This window comes from Tiliqua scincoides, chromosome 2, assembly GCF_035046505.1.
Source record: "Tiliqua scincoides isolate rTilSci1 chromosome 2, rTilSci1.hap2, whole genome shotgun sequence".
NCBI classification, from domain to species: domain Eukaryota; kingdom Metazoa; phylum Chordata; class Lepidosauria; order Squamata; family Scincidae; genus Tiliqua; species Tiliqua scincoides.
This window is the reverse complement of record NC_089822.1, coordinates 193,998,153-194,021,363: the sequence shown is the minus strand read 5'-3', so window position 1 is coordinate 194,021,363 and position 23,211 is coordinate 193,998,153. Positions and strand designations below refer to the sequence as shown.

Below are 23,211 nucleotides of genomic sequence, written 5' to 3'. Positions count from 1 at the left end.
CCATGGTATTGCGTAACATTTTCAAACTGTTTCCTTTTAAGGCTTCTTGTTCAGTTTGTGTGGAAATGAAACTGGGCCATTTTTTGGTCCTGATGGGACAGAGAAGGGAAAGAGTTGGACATGAGTCCAGTATCTACAACTAACCAAATAGTTTCTAGTGCTTAAGGACAGAATTGTTAACAGATGTTTCCCATCCCACAGTACAGTGAGAGATCATCTCTCTCCCTTGTTTTTCCTTGTGACTGGTGGCAGGTGGCATGTTAATCAGTTAGGCTCACCTTGGACATGGGAGTTCTCCCCTTTCTTTCAGTTGCAAGTAAAAAACAGAAATCCAGGCAAAGTGACCTTTCAGAGCAAATTCCAATAGATACTATATGACTCTTAAATCTGACTGATCCTCCATTCTTCTGCAGGCAGTGACAAAGAAGCCATACTTGATCTCATCACAGCCAGAAGCAACAAGCAAAGAATTGAGATCTGCCAAATGTATAAGTCTCTCTATGGAAAGGTAAGCCTGAAAAAGGGAATGGCCAGTCCATCCAAGAGGTTGCCACATGCAATTTCCGTCTCAGCTTTGGGGTGAATTATGGCTTTCTTAGGGCGCAATCCTCTTATGTCAGTGCTTTCCGGTGCTTTTTTATGTCACTGACATAAGGGCAATGCAGCTCTGAGGTAAGGGAACAAACATTCCCTTACTTTGAGGAGGCCTTCGTGAGTGACACCCAACTGCAGGAAGCAGCACATGTCCCATTGGCACCGCTATGCCAGTGCTGGAAAGCACTGACATAAGGGGTTAGGATTGCGCCTTCTAAGTAATTGTTTATATATGGGGGCAGGTAAAATCTCAGATTGGACATGCAACTTCCAAAAATGGGTAGTGTACAGGACAACTCAGAGGAAGCAGAAGAGGGAAAATATGTACTGGATTGTGGATGGCAACCTCTCTATCCCTCTAGGCATCCTGAATCCCTTGTAATACAAGAAGGTGTAAGTGACAGGACAGGAGAGTACACTGCTTCCTTTTCACTTATCCTATACATTAAGTGCAGGTAGGGCTGCTGAGTGCAGGTTTGGGCCCCGGTGGGGAAAAAATGGGGGGGGGCCCTCAACAAGAGCAAACCTGCTAAAAATTTTGCATGGAATTTGTATTGATGTGCAAAAATAAATGATGATATTATTAACAGGTACAAATATTAAAACCCTAATGCCTCTCTGTCTATTCAGTTTTTTCCCTCAACTCTTCTTCCCTTTTGTTAGGACCTGATTGCAGACCTGAAGTATGAACTAACTGGGAAATTTGAATGTCTGATTGTGGGTCTAATGAGACCCTTGGAGTACTTTGATGCCAAGGAAATAAAAGATGCTTTTAAGGTAAAGGGACAACTGACATCATAGATTGTGTCTGCCTCTGGAGCTCATGACAATATAAAATAAGTCTCAGTGTCTCCTTTAGGAGTACTTTTCCCCATTAGGGGTAATTCAGATCCTCTCATGTAATTCAAACAAAACAGTCATTTGGGATTTTTCATTGCTTATGATCTTGTTGCTATATGACTTACACATGACTTTGCTTTCCTTATTCAGGGTGTTGGAACTGATGAAAAATGCCTGATTGAAATCCTGGCATCTCGGACCAATCAACAGATCCATGCGCTAGTGGAGGCCTACAAAGACGGTAAGTACTGAGGGCAGGGGCTTGGTGACTTGCCTGGGTCTTGAGCTAGCTCCAGCTGCTTTTAGGATACGGAAGTTAAATAATGATGACTATGTTAGGTGGGATCATCCCATCATTTACCAATATTTTAATTGTCTTGGGGCCCAATCCTAACCAATATTCCAGAGCCAATGAAGCCGTAATACAGCCCTTAGGAAAGGGAACAAATATTCCCTTGAGGAGGCCTCAATTTCTGCTCCTCCACTGCAGAATGCAGCACATGTCCCATTGGCACAGCTGCATCAATGCTGGAAAGCTGGTTAGCATTGGGCCCTTGGTTTCTTCCCACATCTCCAATTCCATCATGATGTCAATCTCTGTACTGACTTTTCTAGGCTGACGTTCTCTTTGTTCCTGGGATCAGTTCTGGAGTGGTGAAGTTTTTTGTGTTATGTGCAGTAACGGCAAAGCAATTGCTGGATGTTTGTCTGGTTTTGTTTCTGGATGATTTTTGAGAATGTGTATTTAGATGCATTGTAGAGCATTTCAGTGAAGAAGATCCCAGCAAGTTCTGCTACTGTAGTAAACACCAACAAGAAGGAAAAAATAATTCTGGCAATACAATGATCTGTGTATACAAAATGTTCCATCCAGCTGTTGATAAAATTCTATGCATTGGGATAAAATCTTTACAGCCACTTCTACAAAACACCCAAGATACTTTAACTTGCCTCTGGCAATTTATGAATTTCATAAACATTGTTGGCATAGTTTATTTGTAACACACTCAAAATGGTTTTGGGAATCCTCCTTTTCTTTGGCAATAATCAAATGCTGAGAGGTTGTCTGATGCCTTAGGGTCCAATCCTATCCAATTTTCCAGGGGCAGTGCAGCAGTGCCCATGGGGTGTGTACTGCATCCAGGGGTGGGGAGGCAGTCACAGAGACCTCCTCAAGGTATGGAAACATTTGTTCCCTTACCTGAAGTCTGCACTGCATTTGCACCGGTGCTGGAAAGTTGGATAGGATTGGGCTATTAGATATGATTATCTACTCTTAATCTGAATTGTCAGTTATTTTTGCTCCAGTATGTCTGAGAGTAAGTTCATATGAAGTGTGTTTTTTACAGGAAAATATCATTACAAAAATCTGAGTAATTCTCTTCTACATTTGTATATATGCTACCAAGAGTTGAAGCAGAAACAAACACCCAAAGTCCCAAACCAGATGATCACTCCCAGACTTTTATTCTTTGTTTTTCCCTCATAGGTGTCTCCTAACCTCCCCCAGATTCAAACCCGAGTTAAACTCTGCAGTACCATCACATTTTCCCCTTGTATTTGCTGTTTTCAGAACCTCATCCCTTTTCTCTTCCTTTTCTAGTACCACTGCAGATTAAAATGCCTCTAGCCATGTAAGATCTACCATCATTTATATGTTCTTTCATTTTTGTATATTCCTTTAGCATATGAGAGGGACCTGGAGCAAGATGTAATAGGAGACACATCAGGACACTTCAAAAAGATGCTCATTGTTCTCCTTCAAGTATGTTAATTATGCACCCTTTTCCGTTCTTTATTCCTTCACATGCTTATGCCATTCTAATGAGATCCATTGTCCTTTCTTCAGGGCACTCGAGAAGAAGATGATGTTGTGAGTGAAGACCTAGTGGAACAAGATGCCAAGGTGAGTGTAATCAACATACTTTGACCTCTTGATGATGAACCAGAGATGGACCTTCTGCATAAAAGAGTTTAGATCTGAGCAGTGCATTTCAGCATCCCTTTCCATACCCATCCTTCAAACTAATCTGTTATATGCTTTCTTGTATCAATGAGAGAGTTCTGTTTGGTTGCCTGAATCGGTTTGTTCCTTTCCTGACAGATTTGTGTTTGTGAATCTGAAGTAGAATAGGGGCCCAGTTTTGAAAGATAACTGAATTTAAATTCCTGATCTTCCAGTTCTCAAGCCATTCTGCTTTCAGATGTATTACCTTGCAGAGTCTTCAGTCTGTATCATTAAAATGCATACTTGCTGTGGTGTGAGTAATTAGGGAAGGCCTGTTTTGAGATTACTATGTGTGCAGGCTAAATATTTCCAGCAACTTAATTCCACCATGCCATCATGGAGTGTCAGGGTTGGGCCCAGCCACCTGCCCCTAACTCCTGACTTACCGCTCTAGATGAGCCCAAGGGGGGAGGGGTGCAGCAGGTTAGCCCAGGGGATGACTTGGCAAGCTCCCAGACAGGACTGGGGCTCCAGGGAGAGACTGGCTGCAGGCACAAGACCTCTAGAGTTACAAGGGAGTGGGAGAATGGGCTGGAGGCCCTGCCCCTTCTTGAGCCTGCCAGGGAGGAAGGGGTGGAGCAGGGTGGGGCAACCAGACTTCCTCAAAAGGGAGAAGACCTGTGATGAAAAGGGGGGGGGGGATGTGTGCTGGCAAAAGGGTGAAACCACCTGAGAGCACTACTCCTACATGGAACAGGGTGATGTGAAACCCTTCCCCCAGTGGCAGGCCTGTAATGACAAGGGAGGACAGGTGGGCTGGAAAAGGGGGAAACCACCTGAGAGCTGGAAGCTCTACTCCAACACTGAGGAGGAGGAACAGGGTGATATGAACCCCCTCCCCCAGTGGCAGTCTGAGGCCCTACCCTGCTGGACCAGCCCCAAGAGGGGAACTACAAAGGCAACCCCACCCTGAACCCACCAAGCTCTACGGGTGTTTGAATACTCTGTCAGCCGGGGAGCTTGCCTCTAGCAGAGCAGGGCATGACATGGAGATATGGAAATCTGATAACTGAAAATGACAATTCTGGGTTCTGTGATTGGAAGTAAGACTGTGATGCCTGTTGCATACTTCCATAGTCTTTAGCAGCATGCAGTAGGCTTGATCTTTGTTAAGTCCTGCTGTTTGAGGAGCTTAGAAACTGAGCAGAAACTGCTGATTCCAGCAGGCCCTGGTGATGCTAAGTAAGGTCTAGAAATGAGTAGTCCTATCATTGGACTAGTTAATGTCTTTAGGGCACAGTCCTAACCAACTTTCTAGCACTGGCATAGCTGTGCCTGTGGGGCATATGCTGCATCCTGCACTTGGGGAGCAGTCATGGAGGCCTCCTCAAGGTAAGGCAATGTTTGTTCCCTTACCTAGGAGCTGCATTGCCCTTATGTTGATGCTGGAAAGTTGGTTAGGATTGTGGCCTTAGGCTGCAATCCTAACCACAGTTTCCTGAGAGTAAGCCCCATTGAACAAAGTAGGAACTGAGTAGACCTGGTTAGACTTGTGCCTTTAGTCTGATAAATGTTGCCTAACAGTTTTGAGACCTCATTTTAACATTTTTCTCTGGGGTTGTGTGGAATGTTGTTAGACAAATTTCTATATGCTTGAAGAATGAGATGATCTGGACAGGCTGAGTCTTCAGTAGTTGTCTCTATTATTCCTTGATTTTACATTGCTGTTGCTTGCTTTCTAAAAGGACCTGTTGGAAGCTGGAGAGATGAAGTGGGGCACAGACGAAGCCCAGTTTATCTACATTCTTGGAAACAGAAGCAAACAACATCTCAGGATGGGTAAGTTGTTGAGATATCATTAAATTGCCACAGGAGGGACAGAATTAGGAAATTGTTAAACCCTCGTAGGAGCAAGGTGAATGCTTTGCCAAGGCTATTCTTTAGAATTGCCTCCTTAGAATCTATTGGCTCAGGATCTGATCTGTAACTTTGCAATTCATGAGATTTTCTCCCTCCTTCAAAATGTAGGTGCTCAATCTTCTTTCCTTCATTCCTTCAAAGGGTCTCTCTGATCCTTGTACTTTTTTCTGTACTCTACTCTCATGTAATCATCTCTTTACCCCTCTTTGTCAGTTTCCAAATATATCATTTCTGAGGAGTATTGCTGTACTTGGTGATGAAAATATGTTTGAGAAGACTGTTGGTTGGCAACCTGGTTAGCAACCTTCAGTCTCGAAAGACTATGGTATGAGCCTACAGCACCCAGTATTCCCAGGCAGTCTCCCATCCAAGTACTAACCAGACCTGACCCTGCTTAGCTTCCGAGATCAGGCATGTGCAGAGTAACAGTTGCTGCTACTTGTATATTTATACAATAATTGTGTAGCAATTAATAGATGGCATTAAAAGTAGAGTTGGCTGTTATCTCAATACAGGCTGGTGGTTGTTTGCAAAGCACCATAACTACATGGCACTTTTATATATTAATATTCCACAAAAAAGAGGAAGGCAGGTCCCTGCACCAAATGTTAGTTTAAATTTCACCAGTAAGGAGAGACAACCAAGAGTAATGGGGAATGCCCAGCTATCAGTAGTCTCCACAGCAAGGAAAAGACTTTCAAAGGTAGCTGTGTGCAAGCTCCTGGTTTAAGAGGTAAGTTACTCAGATTGCCAGATGCAGGGAAGGGCACCAGGACGCAGGTTTTTGAAGCATTTGGTGAGCCACTGTGAGAAACAGGAAGCTGGACTAGATGGGTCTATATGGTCTGATCCAGTGGGGCTCTTCTTATGTCCTTATGTCCCAATGAATCTAAAGACGTGTCAATATGCAGTCTATTAATATACAAAAACAGATCGTCAAATGAATCAGGAGGTACCTCAAGAATACCAGATTCAGTCCATACTGTGTGCAGTATAATGCAGCAGGAATGTTAGATATTATATTCAGGTTACATTTTGCTAATGAAGTAGTTTTGCACCAACTGTTGGTGATTTGAAGGGGCAGAGTACATAATGCCTTGGATATGTCAGTGAATGAATGGAGGGTATGTATATGTGTGACAGTTTCTCTGTTCTGTTTTCTTTTCAGTCTTTGATGAATATCTGAAGATTTCAGGCAAGCCCATTGAGGCAAGCATCCGGGGAGAGCTGTCCGGGGATTTTGAGAAACTGATGCTAGCAGTAGGTGAGCTGGTTCTATCTTATAAATTTCACGTATTAAATTTCATTGTGCATTAAGTACAATGACAATAAAGTAATCTAATCTAATCCAATCTAATCTAAAGTAGGTGCAAAGAAAGTAACACTTAAAGGACAGTATCATTCAATCTGCATCCATCTGTTACTTGTATTCCTCAGAGTTGCCAAGTTGCTTTGCAAGTTGATGTTCAAAGCGCTATAAAAATAGAACATGTATCAGAGAGTGTCCTAAACTCATTGTAGCTAGCTTTAGATAGGCACAGAGAGTAAAGCAGGGGTGGAAAATTAAGATTGAAGTAGGGGTGGGAAACTTTCTGCAAACCTGAGAGTGGGAACTGATCTATTAATTTAAATTGCAAATATTCACCACATTTGGAATATTTTGTTTTAACCTAAGAGATGGCAGACTCTGCATGTAGTCAGTATCTATCTTCTCACTTTTTTTGTGGATGGTCAACATTACTTGAATCAGCTCGCAGGAAATCCTAGGATGTGGATTTAGAACTCTGTATAGAAACTGCCATTAGACACCAGCTATGTTTGTAGACCTCTAGTTCTTCTTGCCCGGAAGGCAGGATTCCGGTGACTGGTATGTTTACAAAGATTACTTAGAGCAGCATTCTCAAAGTGTGCTCCTCGGAGCCCTGGGGCCTTCATAAGTGGCTGCCATATGCTTGGTGCTACACCACACTAGGCATGCACTGGAGCTCCCCAAGACTCCACGCCTGCCCTGGCAGGGTTCCCTAAGAGTCCATTTAGGAGAGTAAAGGGCTCTGGAGACCAAGTTTGAGAATCACTAAATTAGAGTATCATCCATGCTCATTTAATACATCTGATCTCTGTAAATTGTATGGTACCAATGAAAAACTTTCATGATAAATTGTATAGTAGCAATGAAAAGCTTTACTGGTGCCTTCAGCAAGGAGAAGAATCCCAGGCTGTCGTTTTGGTTGCACAATTCTCTTTACCCAGTCAACCCCCGCTGCTCAGGTGATGGGATCAAGTAGCAGAGCAGTGGAGGGATGCAAAGGGATCATTTTTGACCCAAGGGCCACACTGGTTTATGAAAATTTTGCAGAGGGCCATAGTGCATTACCTGTAACGGTGGGGTCAAATTTACCCCAAAGTAAGCAGTCTATCCAATTTTTCCCCCAGTTATGCATGTATTTGTGTGTGTGTGCACGGGGACGGACACACCCCCTCAGTAATATCATATTTTAATTATTATCATTTGGCATTTCAGGTGAAAAGGGGAGAAATAACATTCCCCGAATGTTTAAGTGTGTATTCTTTTTAACTAAAACTAGTTGAGTTTTTTGAGAGGGCTCAGGACCAAATTGCATTTCATTAGCCCACAGCAGGCAGGAAGCCTTCTAGTTTACACACACACTCTCTCTCTCTCTCTTCATTCCTTCCACAGTGAAGAATATCAGAAGCACGGCAGAGTATTTTGCAGACAGACTCTTTAAAGCCATGAAGGTCAGTAGTGGTTCTTAAGTTATTGCCACATTCCCTATATTGCACTGTAGAAAGCAGCAACACTCCAGTATGCTGAAGTGAGGCTGGTTCCATGGATTGAGAGGGGACTCTTGTTGCATGGTAAATACTCTCAGCTGAGAATTGTGTCTTAACAATCAGAACACATAAGAACTGCATTCAAGTGTGAATGATCAGTCCCTGGAAGCTGTGGCATACCTGGGAGGAGTCCAGAGGGTTACTTGACCCCGGACAGCACATCTAGGGGGCAGCGGTGCCCCCCAGCCATGGCTCCTCCCACTGGTCCCACCTGCTGCCTCCTGGAGGCCTTTGGAGGGAAACCAGAAGTGGTGTTTTTCAACCCTCCAAGGGTCTTAAAATGCCTTCAGAGGATTGGGGAGGTTGCATGCGGCCTCTCTGGCCCTCCAAAGGCCTATGGAAGGGAGGCAGTGGGCGGGACTGGTGGGGGGAGGGCAGTAGGCAGGCTGGTTACAGTCTGGTTACTGGGGGGGGGGCAGTAGCCAGCAGCTTACAGTCATGGTTTCGGGTGGCATCAGGGCCAGGATCACTACTGTCTAGAAGCAATCTTAACAGTGCTCTCCATTGCCTTTATTTTGACCTTGTCTCCACTGTGTTCCACAAGTGCTTATTAAATAGGATTAAAAATTGTTCTTATATACAAGCTGCCACAGAATCCACAGAGCTGGTATCTGTGGATTTTGTTATCCACGGATCCCCCCATGCTCATTAACATTGTTAAAAAACTTACCAGGGCAAAGTGTTCTTGCTTTTACAGGTCGCTATAAGTTTGCAAACTTATAGTGTTTGCAGGCAGGCTGTTGGCAGACTGAACGCTTGAAGAGACAAGATCGAATAACAGGAACCAGAAAGTTAACTGAGGGTGCAATCCTAACCCCTTATGTCAGTGCTTTCATGCACTAACATAAGGGCAATGAAGCTTCAAGGTAAGGGAACAAACATTCCCTTACTTTGAGGAGGCCTCCGTGAGTGACACCCAACTCCAGGATGCAGCACATCTCCCATTGGTACTGCTATGCCAGTGCTGGAAAGCACTGACATAAGGGGTTAGGATTGCTCCCTAAGTGTGATAGGGAAGTTAACTCTGTGGTAAGCAGGACAGTGACACTCTTTAGTAATTTTAGTTTAGACACTTTTGATGTGCACTTGTTGCTCATCCATCTATGAATCCTATACTGAGATTTAGTTTGTGACTTTACCGGATCTACCACAGGGCTTAGGAACAAGAGACAACACGTTGATTCGGATCATGGTGTCGCGCAGTGAGATTGACATGTTGGACATCCGGGAGATATTTCGGACTAAATATGAGAAATCTCTTCACCACATGATTGAGGTGAATATGGACTTACTACTGCGGAAAGTTACTTTTGCATTCGTTCTTTTGAGACACCTATTTGCTCCTTTTTGTCAGAGGGCCAAGTGTCTTTTCAGTACGAATTGTTGTCTCAATCCTATGCGTATCTACTCAGAAGTAAGTTCCATAGTGTTCAGTGGAAATGCGCATAGGATTGCAGCTTCTGAGCCCAATCCTATGCATGTCTATTCAGAAGCAAGTCCCATTAGAGTCAATGGGGCTTACTCCCAGGAAAGTGTGGATAGGATTGGGCTGTCAGTCACTCATCTGCAGAGGTTGCTATGTGATTTTAATTTGTCCTTCCGTGTTTTACTTTGCAGAGTGACACATCTGGTGAATATAAAAAAGCGCTGCTGAAGCTCTGTGGGGGAGATGATGAGTAAGTAGGCCCAGTTCTACTGCTCCTTTGAAATGTGCCTTTTGTTTCTCCTAACCAAGCCAGACTCCGATCTCGTTTAAGTTCTGTGCCATCTCCTAATGTGTCCAAATCGTATTCATTGGAAAGCCACCCTAGTGAGACATGCTGTCAAACTAGATAGCACAGTGGACTTAAAGCTTCTCCTGTAAAGTCACAGGGAATTTGACTGTTGATTTTATGGGAGGTGGGGAGATGTCATGAATAGCTTTGTTTTCAATTTCTGACTTTGAATGTTGTGAAAATGGAAGTAAGTTATTGTGTTTGTTTATTTCGAAGTGCCCTAAATGCTTGATACATTTCTCATTCTTTCCTTTACACATGGAACTATAGGCAGCTTTTCTTTCTTTTTTTAATAGAGCCTTGATTAAAATTGGCAGGGCCAATGGGAACCAGACAAAACTTCTTAGGGGATTTGATTAGGCCAAGCTACTGGGGTGTTCGTAGACCATCCTAGCCGGTAGATGGATTGTGGTACAGTGGTGAAGCTTCTGCTTTGAATATCAGGAATCCCAGATTCAATGCCTAGCCTCCTCTTAAGTATTGCAGATAGAAGGTAAAAACCCTTACCAGGGATCCTAGAGAGCAGCAGCCAATAATACAGTATCATACTGAGCTGATTCAAGATAAGGCTGCTTTATATATTCAAGGGGATGTATCTAGGTCTGTTTCTGTCTTAGGGTGCAATCCTAACCCCTTATGTTGGTGCTTTCCAGCAATGCAGCTCTGAGGTAAGGGAACAAACATTCCCTTACTTTGAGGAGGCCTCCATGAGTGCCACCCAACTGCAGGATGCAGTGCATGTCCCATTGGCACCGCTATGCCAGTGCTGGAAAGCACTGACATAAGGGGTTAGGATTGTGCCCTTAGTTAGTTTGATCCTACCCCCAAAAAGGGGCACTTAAGGTGGCTTATGAATAAAGAATAAATGCAATACAACCAAAACAAATTATTTCTAGTAGATCTAATATTTAACTCAACAAAAGAGCAGGCATATAGCTGTGGGTATTTTAAACTGATGGTTTCTAGTAAACAGATAAGACTGCCATGGTGATTTGCTATTTTTGAAGATGGGGTAGTGGGCAAAGAGAAGACGGTGGGCAAAGAGAAGATTTGCTATTTTTGAAGGTGGGGTGGTGGGGTGCTGGTTTGCACAAGGACTGAGCCATGCGTTTGGGTATCTCCTCAAAGTTCATAGCCCTTGTGTCCTGTTCCCCTCCCATTTTCAGTGCTGCAGGTGAGTTCTTCCCTGAAGCTGCGCAGGTGGCCTATCAGATGTGGGAACTTAGTGCAGTGGCCAAAGTAGAGGTCAGAACCTACCCCTGCCTCCCCTTCCCAGATATGCACCTTGCTGGCTTGAAACCACAGCTGCTTCACTCTGTGTGCTGCTGACCCCTTTCTGCTAGGTCTCTTGGCTAGCCCTGCTCAGAGGATGGCCACTACTATGACCAAATGATCATCTTTCTAACATGCATTCTTTCACACCTACAGAGAACTACTTACTTTTCCCTCTCTGGTGTTGTGGGCGCCTCTGAATTAAGCTTTTACGATGCTGGTTGCTTCCCAGTGCACAACAGTGGAATATTTCCACTAATATATTGGTCTTTGGGGGGGGGGGGTCAGTTGTGCCTGTTTGAAGATGTTTAACCTTTGGCATCTACTGCCTGTGTCTTTTGACAAGCACATGCATAACCCTAGAGAATAGTAGGTATGTGCCTTTTGAAATCCTTATGACTGCCTTTATCAATGGAGCTGGTCTGCAGGGCCTCCTTATAAGATCATCGAAAAGTAGTATTTTCTTCCTGTGAAACGTTCGAGATTTTGGTCCTCTGCTAATCTCTCTCAAAGGGTGAATTCACACATTGTCTATTCCATGAGATAATCAAGCTATAGATGTCATTACTTACAACATCTAAACATGAGTCATCCCAGCTTATCCTTTCATTGTATTGGACAATTATTGTCGAATCATAAGGTTGGAAGATTACTTCAAGGTCATCTAGTCCAACCCCCCATTTGTGTAGGAAGCAAGCCAAGTGCTGATTGAGAACATTTTTTAAAAAGTTTGATGAAATGTTAATCATCGGAACAGACTGTCTGAGCTTACCCTGGTTTTTGCGCATGTGAATTTTGTGGGTAGCTTGAATGAACCATCCTGTCACTTCAGGGAAGTCTGCTCACTGTATCAGGGCTCAGAAGACAACTGATGTGACTGGAAAGCTCTTTGGGAGACTAAACCGCCATTCAGAAATGAGGGAAGCTTTCGCCCCTCTTGCACGTGCTTGTATGTGCGTGCGCATAACACACATTAAGGTGCATGGGGACAAAATCTTTCTAAATGCTCTGAGTTTGTTCTTATTCCTGGTTTTGTTTTGTTTTGTTTTTTAATGCAACAACACCTTTTCAGTGGATATTTTTGCCATTATTTAACAGTTTTCTGGCTTGGCTATTTTTCGTTTTCTCAACAAGGAGATCAGATCATAACTTTCCAGCTTGCTCTAACCCTAGAAGCTGCTTTCCCCTTAACTTGCTTTGTTGAGACCCTTCTGTTCCTCTCTTTCTTGCAGGCTTGGTTTTGATCTAGACTCTGTTGTTTTTTGTAGCAAAAAGGAACCATCCGTCCAGCAGCAGATTTCAGTGCCGATGGTGATGCGAAAGTGCTCAGGAAAGCCATGAAAGGTTTTGGTATGTAAGGTTCTTCTTGAAGAATTTTGTTCATGCATGTACGGTGAGGAATCTTGGTTTCCTTTGTCCAGTGGAAAATAATATTATGAGAACAAATTCTGAAGGCCATAGAGCTTATTCTTCATTGAACCTCTTATGGGTATATTTCTATTCCAGCTTTTTCCCACCCAGCATTTTTCCAAACATGCAGTAGTGTCAGTGGCGTCCCTATGGGGGTGTGAGGGGTGCAGGCCTCACCAGGTGATGCGCACGGGGGGGTTTACTACAACTGGCCGAAATTTCTAAAATCTTGGTATTTTCAATTAATACCATCATGTTATATATAATTTAATGTATATTTTCATGCAGAAAGCAATGGAACAAACAGCATTGAAATATCTCTATTCTATCAAAAGTTATAGCCGAAAAACCAACAGGGGCGGGCAATGGAGCATCACCCCACCCACCACCCAAGGCATTGCCCCACTTATTGAATGGAAAGAGGTCCATCAGGGCCTGGGGGGGGGGGAAGAGGGTAATTTATACCCAGGCCCAGGGTCAGAAAGGGGGTCCGGTATTTCAAGGAGGGGCCCAGAAAGTTCATGGGATCTGACATTTTCCTATTTCACCTGAACTCATAAGAACATAAGAACAGCCCCGCTGGATCAGGCCATAGGCCCATCTAGTCCAGCTTCCTGTATCTCACAGCGGCCCACCAAATGCCCCAGGGAGCACACCAGATAACAAGAGACCTCATCCTGGTGCCCTCCCTTGCATCTGGCATTCTGACATAACCCATTTCTAAAATCAGGAGGTTGCACATACACATCATGGCTTGTACCCCATAATGGATTTTTCCTCCAGAAACTTGTCCAATCCCCTTTTAAAGGCATCTAGGCTAGACGCCATCACCACATCCTGTGGCAAGGAGTTCCACAGACCGACCACACGCTGAGTAAACTCACTGCCTGTGCATGATGCTGGGGGCACATCTGAGGGCATGCACTAGCAATTGCTGCTGTAAGCCATGCACACGGGGCCCAGGAATGCATCCATGATGACCCTTCTTAACACAGTGTCAAACCTGGGAGGAAGCTGACCTCCCAGCAGCTCTTTGGCTTGTGGATCCAATAGCTGTGACGGAGTGTATAGGAGCACAAGGGCACAGCTGCAGGGCTACAGCTGTTGCGGAAATTCATTTTGGTGCACACAAGACACTGTCCATTCTAGTGTGAGCCTAAGCACCATGATGCTCATTTTCTGCAATATCTATTTCAAAGATTTCAGAGAGGCTTGGGAATCTGGCTTTCCATATTACTCTACCTAGCTGCCAATGCCGGATGATTGGGTAAACCTGGGCTCCACATCAAGAAGCCTTGTAGATCTGGGCTCCAAAGACTATTGTGGCTGCCAGCACCCTCCCCCTGCCTTATTTTTCCCCCAGTCTGCCTGCCCCCGTTGCCCCCTCCCACTCTGGGAAGGGGCCCAAAAGAAACTTTGTACCCCCTGATAACACTTTTCTTAGAAGCCCTGAGGTCCATCATGGAGATGGCATGCTGTCCTCCTGAACCAGGTGACACGTACCCTAGTAACACCACTAAGTTGTGTGCACCTCGTTCTAAATTGTGTGCATAAGTAGGACTCTGTTTCTAGGTTGTTATTCCGTTCAAGTGAGGACTAAACTAGATTTGGTGCAAAGGTAGCCATAGGGGAAGAGAATATTGAACTGGGGAGTCTTCCCCTGTGCCATGATATTGATCCAAACTTTTCACACACACAACCTTTCCCCTGTGTGGTTAGTAGCAGCAGCTTAGACAGTCAATCTAAATCAGAGAATTGGCATGCGCGTAAAGAGTTACCCCTTCTGCCCCCCCCCCTCCATGCTGAGACCTGGTCCAGATTGTCATCTTTGGCAGCTGCTTTAAGGGCAAGAAAAAGATGTCAGATGTCCATTGCTGAACTCTCACATTGCCTGTAGCTTAACTGCATATCAGTCTTTGATGATGCAAGTGATATGATGCAAAACTTATCCAGCAAGGCAGACATGCCAGTGAGCTCTGTTCTCTTCAAGCCTGCTGCTGTTTCAAGAAGCTGCCTGAAGTGGCTACAGCTTCAGTTTGAAGTAACTCATGTCTTTCTTTTCTTGTGTCTTCCCTATTTCTGCACTGATCATAGCATAGATCATCAATTTTTGCTAGAAATCTTACAAACAAGCAAAAGGATGGGCACACAGAATTGCACATACGTGCAGGGCTAGGTTCATCTTGGCTGTCTGTTGAATAACGAAAACAGTATGTAAAACTAATATACAGAAGAACAACATATACAGCATAAGCAGCTACTAAGTGAAACCTAACTGAAGATTTACTTAAGTACATTCAATATACATGGCAGCATCCATGAACCACAAGCATACTTGTGAGATGGAAAGGGACCAATCAAAATGAAGCACAATGTGATAAGGGGCATATCCTAATGAATGCTCCTCACATCCTACAAGTTAAATTGCATGTCAGTAGGATCAAGAATGGCCAAACTACGTTTTTCCAGAGATATATTCCAAACTAGGATTTTTGCAAAGCACACATGGAGTACCTGACAAGTTGGCTATTTGAAAATAGTGGTTCCACCTAAAGAGATGACTGGAGGCCAGTTATGCCAAGGTAATGATTATTAGAATTATGTTTATCCATGATCCCAATTATATACCTTATCTAGACCTGGAAAAGCCAGGCATGTACCCTACACAGCTTTGGAGATTAAGATAAGGATGAACTATTTAGAATCTGAACATTCAATCAAGATTTACTTAATCAAAAGTGTGAACTGCAAAGGTGACAGGTGCAGGTGATTCTTACCATAGGGGAACAACATAGTATATAGTTAAAGAAATGCTGAGGTTCAGGTGCCTAACAGCATTATTTACTTTTTGAAACAACAGGGAAGCAAGTTTATTATGAACACAGTTCCTCAGCTAATTATAAATACTTGGGCAGACACGGATCTAGGTACTGGAAGCAGTTGCTTAGCCTTAGAAGATGCCACTTAGCCCACCCTTAAGTCAGTCTACTGGACTCAAAGGGGGAATTTCAGTTAGGGGATCCAGCTCCTTGTCCTTGTGCTTGCAAGGAAGGTGATAAGCTTAGATGGTTAGGTTAAAGGTTATCCTTCTGGAACAGGCCGGCCGACCGGCCTGTGCTGTATGCAGAGCAGGATTGGGGCTGGCTGTGGGGCAACCCCAGCCAAATTGATTCCCCTTACCCCAGGTAACACAGCAGTGGCCCAAATGGGGCTACTTAGATCTGCGCCACCTAAAGAGGTGGTGCAGATCTGAGCAGCCCAGCACTGGATCAGACCGCCTGGGAGGGGGGATTAGGATCCAGCCTAAGTGCCAGATCCTGGCTTCACCCCTCTCCTGGGCCTGGTCTGCCCATGAGCCTGCCCGCCACTTGCCCTCCCCCAACCTTCGAATGCCCCCAAACCACCCTCACTCCACTTTTCCCAGACCCCAGCTGAGCACTGGCACTCTGGAGGCTGGCACACATCTGGAGCCAGCTAGCCTTCTCCCATGATGGCGCAAAGTGCCTTATGACACCTCTGGGCTGCCGCAAGGAACTTGCACTGGCCCATCTGGCCTTTGGATTACACCCTCAGTTGCTCTTCTATCCCTGCAGCTCTGCAAAATGAAAAGGGGTGAGAAGCTCCAACACAGCACATGGCTCTCTTGTGAGTTTTCATGATTGCAAGTCCATACTCGGGGTTAGATCTTCATGGCATTTGTGCCCCGGCATGGCAAAGAGCTCCAACTTTTTCATTTGGAGATGAGCCTTTTCATTCCTCTCTCAAATTAAGGAGGTGGCTTGCCAGTATCACACATTGGCTGTGAGTCCTTTTGCCTGCCACTTCCTCCAGTAGATGGTGCTGGAGTATCAGCAGCTCCTAACTTAGTGGAGGGAGGAGTTCTCTCAGCATATGTGCTTAGTATGTAAACATTCCCCTACTTAATTTGATGACCCACCCCTCTTTTTAAAGCAACTACACACAGTCTTGAAGCTCTGTGGCACCTGTTTTGTATGGCATATTGTATCTGGAATTGAAAATAATGTTAAAAAAAAAAATCCCAGCATAATCTTTAGCCAAAGTCAGGGGAAACTGGTTCCCAGGAGGGAAAAGAAGAAACATGGTTTGCCAGACATTGCAGGAGGTGCACAACATCCAAGAACATTTAGCAACCATTTAAATGGGGCACTTCTGGTCTCTTCTTAAGGAAGTGGTTCTGTACTTGGTTGGAGATGGGATTGGTAGAAGAAAGGGAAGAAGAAAGTTACATGCGTAAATTCTTGATGGTAGCTTGAATATCAAAGGAGAAATGCTTGCCATTATTCACCTTGAGACAGTTGTGCCAACATAACTCGGTCTTTAGGACATTGCAAAATCATGGGTGGCCATGTTGTCCCTGGCATTTCCAAGTAGGCAGGGCTGGCCCATCCATGAAGCAAATGCCACTGTTCGCATTAAGCACGGATTGAGGGAGGGGAGCATAGGGGCAGAAACCACAGACACTTGCTGCCTCCTTCCCCATTCTGCCTCTAATGGTGCTGGCATTCTTACTGGCCCCTTCTTCCACACAGGCTCTTTGATCAAACCAGTATGTGTGGGGCATGCTGTGTTTGTGACCAGCATGCTCTGCATTTCCTGCTTCATTTATCATCATCATCATCATCATCATCAAGAATATTTAAAAATTCTGCATGGAAGAAGGACTGAGGTCACTGTGTTTGGATCCTTAGAACATAGCTATCTGGCTTCCATCCCTTGCTCCTTCCTGCAACTGAATCTTTAAACAAGCCCGGTGGAGCAAGGGGAAAATTGAGAAGGCGGAAGGGGGGGGGGGAAATTGCTGTGCTCTGAGAATCCGAACACAGTGAGCTGCGTTTTAAGCTCCAGGAAATGTGGAGCATACTGGGATTGCTCCCAGCATGCTCAAGCATTTCCTGTTGTTTAAAATGTTCAGTGCGGGAAGGTGAAATGTTCCTCCGTACGGGTTCTTCAAATGGAGCAGGAAGCACAGAGAATTCAAGCAGCTATCCAGGACCCTTCATGCTTGCTGCTCTGATTAAAGAGCCACTGAGGAACAAGCCAGGTAAGGGGTGTGCGGGTTGGGGGGAGGGCAGTGGCACCTCCTGGCCTACCTCAGGCGACCTGGTAGCTTCAGCTAGCCCTGCAAGTAAAGCAAAGTTTTTGTCTGAAACCCTGGAAAGTCACTGCCAGTCAGTGTTGACAATTACGAATTAGATGGACCAATAGTCTGACTCTGTGTTAGGTGGTTTCCGATGTAACTATGATGTAATTCCTTTCGAACTAAAAGTAGTCTTAAGAGAAATCCGGGTCTGGGAGAATAGGTGCCAGGAAGCTAAGGGAAGTAGTTCAGTCTGCCAGACAAAAGAGGTAATTCGTACTGGAGATGAAAAAACAGAGAACTTGTTCACCCTGAACAAGGGGGATTTGGTCACTGGTTAAGAACAAGTAACTACAAAGGGAAGTTTCTGGTGTTTTGTTAAGGACATGATTCAGTGTTTAAGGGAAGATGGGTTTGGTACAAGAAGGGAAGAAGAAGTTAGAATAAGCTAGGAGAAACATATATGCTTGGGTTTTATACCTATGAGTCAGCATCACACAATGAGTACATATTCAAATTCTGCTCATGTCACAGATTGTCTCAGTTTACATGCTCTACAATTCCTCCTACACAATTCCTCTAAACTCAGGTGGGCAAATGCTGTGCTGTGAAGCACATTGAAGTGGCTTTTCTTGCTCCTTCAGGGTCCAACTTTGACTTCTCTCAAAATTCTTACTAGCTAGTTCACGGGCACTTTTGGCAGGAAGAAAATAAAAAATCTGACCACTGCAGAGTTGGGTTTAGGAGCTGCCACAGTGTCTGCAAGTAGTTTGTTGTTCGTTCATTCAATGTGTAATTTGCAAAAAAGGAATCAGGTATGGTAGACCTTCAGGGATCAATCCTAACCAGGTCTACTCAGAAGTAAGTCCTGTTTTGTTCAGTGGGGCTTACTCTCAGGAAAGTGTGGTTAGGTTTGCAGCCCCAGTGAATGTAGAAGGCAAATCAGATGAATATATTGAATTTCACTTCTACACTGGTGGATGTGCTACATGTGCTTGCTGTGCAATATGGGGGGCAATCAACAACAGAATTTGGATTCTGAATTCTGTCTACCTCCACCTACTGATACATTGTTGCAAGGGCCTCCCCTTCCCTGACTGTGCTTAAACCATTTTTCTCCAGCTAAGTTGCAAGAGTAGAGGTAACCGGCCCTCCCCAACCTCCCACCCTCCAATTATCTCCTACACAATGCTTCCTATGACTGTGCTTGCTTTATCTTAGCAGGAGGGTGTGGGTTTGAGAAATTGCCAAGACAAGATGTCAGTCTGCCGGGTGTTGTGCTATAAATGTTAATGAAACTCCCACATACATCTTTAGCACAGCGCAGAAAGTGGTCCAAACAGAAAATGTTTGCTATGTAACAAATGAAAAACCCACTTTAGATAGCTTCTGAGTGAGCTTCTGTATCCCTCTGTTCATTCCTGAGGAACATGCAATCTTCTCTTGGACCAGTCGATAATCTTGATTTGTTTCCCCTTGTCCTGGCATCAGATAATCCATGGGGCATGTTTCACACATGCATGGGTTTCCCACAGCACTTTCAGATCTCATTGCAGACTGGCCCAAGGTCACCCAGGATGCTTCATGACTGAGTGGGGATTTGAACCTGAATCTTCCAGGTCTGAGTCCAACTTCCAAACGACTTCACTATCCTGACAGTTCATATGCTGGGCTACAAGCTGTCAAGGGACACACCTGCATGAGTGAATTAGCCCACAGGTCTTACTGTTGTTGGCACCAGAATCAGAGTCCATTACTTGCATTTCATGCCAAACTGGGATAGGCACACTGGAATCCAGACTGCTATAGAAGTTATCTTCTGCTGTGTCAACCTGAGGGTTGCTGCAGCTTAAAGGCTCCCATGCAGCAGCTGCTGTAAATGGCTCCCAGTAGTAGTGGTTTCCATGTAGCATGCTAGTGCTAAGCGTGCAGTGGCTTATTATACAGGCCAGATACCTTCTCCGTCGCCCACCCTTCTCTTGATGGTTGACAACTGTTAGATAAATGTCTTCCACATGGTGCGTAGGTGGAACATGGTTTCAGGCTATGTTGGAGCCATTATTGAGCAGAAATCTTCACTGGCTTGAATTGCCTTCCTCTGCAAATGCCTTGATCCAGCCTAAATGGAGAGGACTCCGACTTGCTTCCTGTGGTTTCCTTGATCAGTGATACAAGGCTATTTGGACATTCAAAGTTGTGTAGTTTGAGAGGCAGCAGGGGCCACACAGTCTCCAGGGCTGGGTTGGCACAAAACAGAGCCTGCCATATTTATGTGGAAACGTGGAGAATATTTGTGTTTGTCTGTGCACATCCTGGAAGATGTTTGTCCCTTGAGTTTGTTAAGCTGGATAAGCGAACACCACTGCTTCAGCCTCTGTGTGTCACCTCCATGGACATCGTGGGGCTCTGTCAGCTGGCTGCTCACAAGTAGATCTTGGAGTGGTATCTAAATATTTTATCTCGAGCCCAATCTCATGAGTTCTCAAAGCAGAATGATTCACAGTTTCTCTACGTTGGTGTTACAGGTACTGATGAAGATGCTATCGTCGATCTTGTCACACAGCGCAGTAACGCCCAGAGGCAAGAAATCATAAAGGCGTACAAATCTCATTTTGGCCGGGTAATTACTGTTATCTGTTTTCCTTCTCCTACTCTTCCTTGCATACCACTTTTAAAAATTGATTTTTTTAAATCTTTCCTTTCACCTGCTGCTGCTTCCTCCAGCTTCTATAGGCAGTTCTGCCTGGAAGTACCAAAAGCCTCCTTTGAAAGCAGGAATTTTGCTTTGTATGTCTTGACTGCATTTAACTTTATAGGCAATTTACCTTAAAAAAAATAAAATAGTAAAGTGCTTGCTTGTAAGTGGCTAATTAGATTTGGGCAGCAGCATTGACCAGGAAAGGTTTTAACCATTACCTTGGTGCTTTTCCCTAGTGCAAATACCCTGGCAGAAATTTGTCCTGGCAGGAAAAAAAACATACATGTTCACGAGGAAAGTAGCAGGGGAAATTCAGTTCAGAACCATCTAGTAGGGGAAAGGGCTACATTCCCCTCCCCCATTTAAGCTCTGACTCCTAAATTGTTAAGAGAAAGCGAGGGGAGGGAATGAAGAGAATGGGCTATATGCCCATCACTGTACCTATATATTTCTCACACCTCTCTGGGAACAATTTCTTATTCAAGACTTTACATATAAAAACCCCAACCTAACTTTAAAAAAAAATGGCTGTTGCTTTGAGGTCCCTACAGATATGTGTTTATATGATTTTTTTAAACTTACCTAGTGTATCTAAAGCAGGGTTTGCTTAGCTCTTAGCAAATGAGACTATATCTAGACAGCAACTCAGTGATCAATAGAACCCAACATGGATTTGTCAAATATAAATCTTGCCAGACAAATCTCATCTCCTTTTTTGATCGGGTTACTAGCTTACTGGACTATGGGAATGCAGTAGATATAATATATCTTGACTTCAGTAAAGCATTTGACAAGGTCCCACATGACATCCTAACCAGCAAGTTGTTAAAATATGGGTTCAATGATTCAATTGTTGGATGGATTCGCAACTGGTTGGACAGCCATACACAGAGGGTGTTTGCTTTGTGTCAGCCTGGAAGGCAGTTTCGAGTGGGGTACCCCAAGGCTCTGTCTTGGGCCCAGTTCTCTTTAATATCTTAATCAATGACTTGGATGAGGGGATACAAGGGAGCCTCATCAAATTTGCAGATGACACCAAACTGGGAGGAGTGGCAAACACAATAGAAGACAGTAGAAACCTTCAGGAAGACCTAGACAAAATGGAATACTAGGCTGAAATGAAGATGAAGTTCAACAGGGAAAAATGCAAAGTTCTGCAGTTGGGCAAAAACAACCAAAGATGCAGGTATAAAATGGGAGATACATGGCTTGGCAGCACTACATGTGAGCGGGACCTTGGAGTTGCAGTGGATCACAGGATGAACATGAGTCAGCAGTGTCATGTGGCTGCAAAGAAGCAAATGCAGTTTTAGCCTGCATTAACCGAACCGTAGCTTCCAAGTCTCAAGAAGTTGTGGTTCCGCTTCATTCTGCACTGGTTAGACCTGACCTGGAGTATTGTGTCCAGTTCTGGGCACCCCACCTAAAAAAGACGTAGCCAAACTGTAGCAGATTCAGAGGAGAGCGACAAGGATGATCAGGGGGCTGGAGGGCAAGCCCTATGAGGAAAGGTTGAGGGAACTGGGCATGTTCAGCCTGGAGAAGACAAGGCTATGTTAGCTCTCTTCAAATGCCTAAGGGGCTGTCATATGGAAGGAGGAAATAATTTATTCTCAACTGTCTCTGAAAGTAGAACTAGACTAATGGGTCCAAACTGCAAGAGAGGAGATTTCAGTTAGACATCAGGAAAAAATTCCTGACTGTCAGGGTGGTTCGGCAGTGGAACAGATTGCCAAGAGAGGTGGTGGACTCTCCCTCACTATATTCAGGCAGAGGCTCGACAAGCACCTGTTGGAGATTCTCTAAGAGAATTTCCTGCCTAAGGCAGGGGGTTGGACTAGATGACCAATTAGACCCCTTCCAACTCTATGGTTCTATGATACTATGATTCTATGACTCTTCTTGTAGATGGAGGAACTAAAACTGGAGACCTCCCCCTCCATGATTAGATTCTGGTTTTGAAATAAATGGCATTTTCTCTTGGTCTCAACCACAATGACTGGGGATAGGGGTGGTCAGAATGGCTAGCACCCACTTGTTCCAGACAGTGGGGTGTGTATGTATGTGATTCATGCTTTTTTCTTGTGATAGGATCTTATGGCAGACCTGAAATCTGAACTCGGGGGGCCCTTGGCAAAGGTTATCCTTGGACTGATGATGACACCAGCACAGTATGATGCTAAGCAACTGAAGAAAGCCATGGAGGTAAAGTAGCATTTTAAAATGCTCATTAAGAGATCATAAAGCATGGTGGTGGTGAAAGTGGTGTTAGTTTTATTTGACATGCGCTGGGTATATTGAAAAACCTAAACCAGGGAAAGAGGGATTATTTGTAGTAACTCACAACTAATTCATTAGTGCTCATTGGTGCTAATTCAGTTGGAGCAGTTTAACTACAGTCAACAGTCAACAAAACCTTTATTAGGCATAAACATTTGATGGGTGAAGACTCTGTACAGAAACCGTAGAGAGAATAGAAATCTAAGCAGTACACAAATATATGTATATGTGCGCACCTACATGTACACACAGATACAAACATACATTACATTTTACATACAAACATGAATTATTTAAAAGACAGAAAACAATCAGTTACTCTGCAGCAGTTTAACTATCCCTCCTGTATCTGAAGCATAGATTCAGTACAAGAGAATTTGTCTGAAGGCAAACTGGAGGCCTGATAGCATCATGCTTTTTACCTTGGGGGGAGGGGGAAATGGAAGATATAGTAGCTCAGAGCACCAAGTTCTTGTCCGACAAAAGAGTTACCAACTGCTTAGACACTCCAGCCAAATGCTAG

The 23,211-nt window shown here is 44.3% G+C and overlaps 1 protein-coding gene across 2 annotated transcripts in view; it reads left to right on the top strand.

The window, feature by feature from the left end:
- ANXA6 (annexin A6) overlaps positions 1-23,211 on the top strand; it is a 53,516-nt gene that overhangs the window by 16,355 nt on the left and 13,950 nt on the right. For both annotated transcript variants that reach the window (XM_066613520.1, XM_066613519.1), the window contains exons 4-17: positions 414-508; positions 1,258-1,371; positions 1,585-1,675; positions 3,120-3,199; positions 3,284-3,340; positions 5,128-5,221; positions 6,471-6,566; positions 8,001-8,059; positions 9,309-9,431; positions 9,773-9,831; positions 11,097-11,175; positions 12,471-12,552; positions 20,236-20,330; positions 22,500-22,613. In XM_066613520.1, the coding sequence (XP_066469617.1) occupies positions 414-508; positions 1,258-1,371; positions 1,585-1,675; positions 3,120-3,199; positions 3,284-3,340; positions 5,128-5,221; positions 6,471-6,566; positions 8,001-8,059; positions 9,309-9,431; positions 9,773-9,831; positions 11,097-11,175; positions 12,471-12,552; positions 20,236-20,330; positions 22,500-22,613 (1,238 nt within the window). The remainder of the gene's footprint in view (positions 1-413; positions 509-1,257; positions 1,372-1,584; positions 1,676-3,119; positions 3,200-3,283; positions 3,341-5,127; positions 5,222-6,470; positions 6,567-8,000; positions 8,060-9,308; positions 9,432-9,772; positions 9,832-11,096; positions 11,176-12,470; positions 12,553-20,235; positions 20,331-22,499; positions 22,614-23,211) is intronic.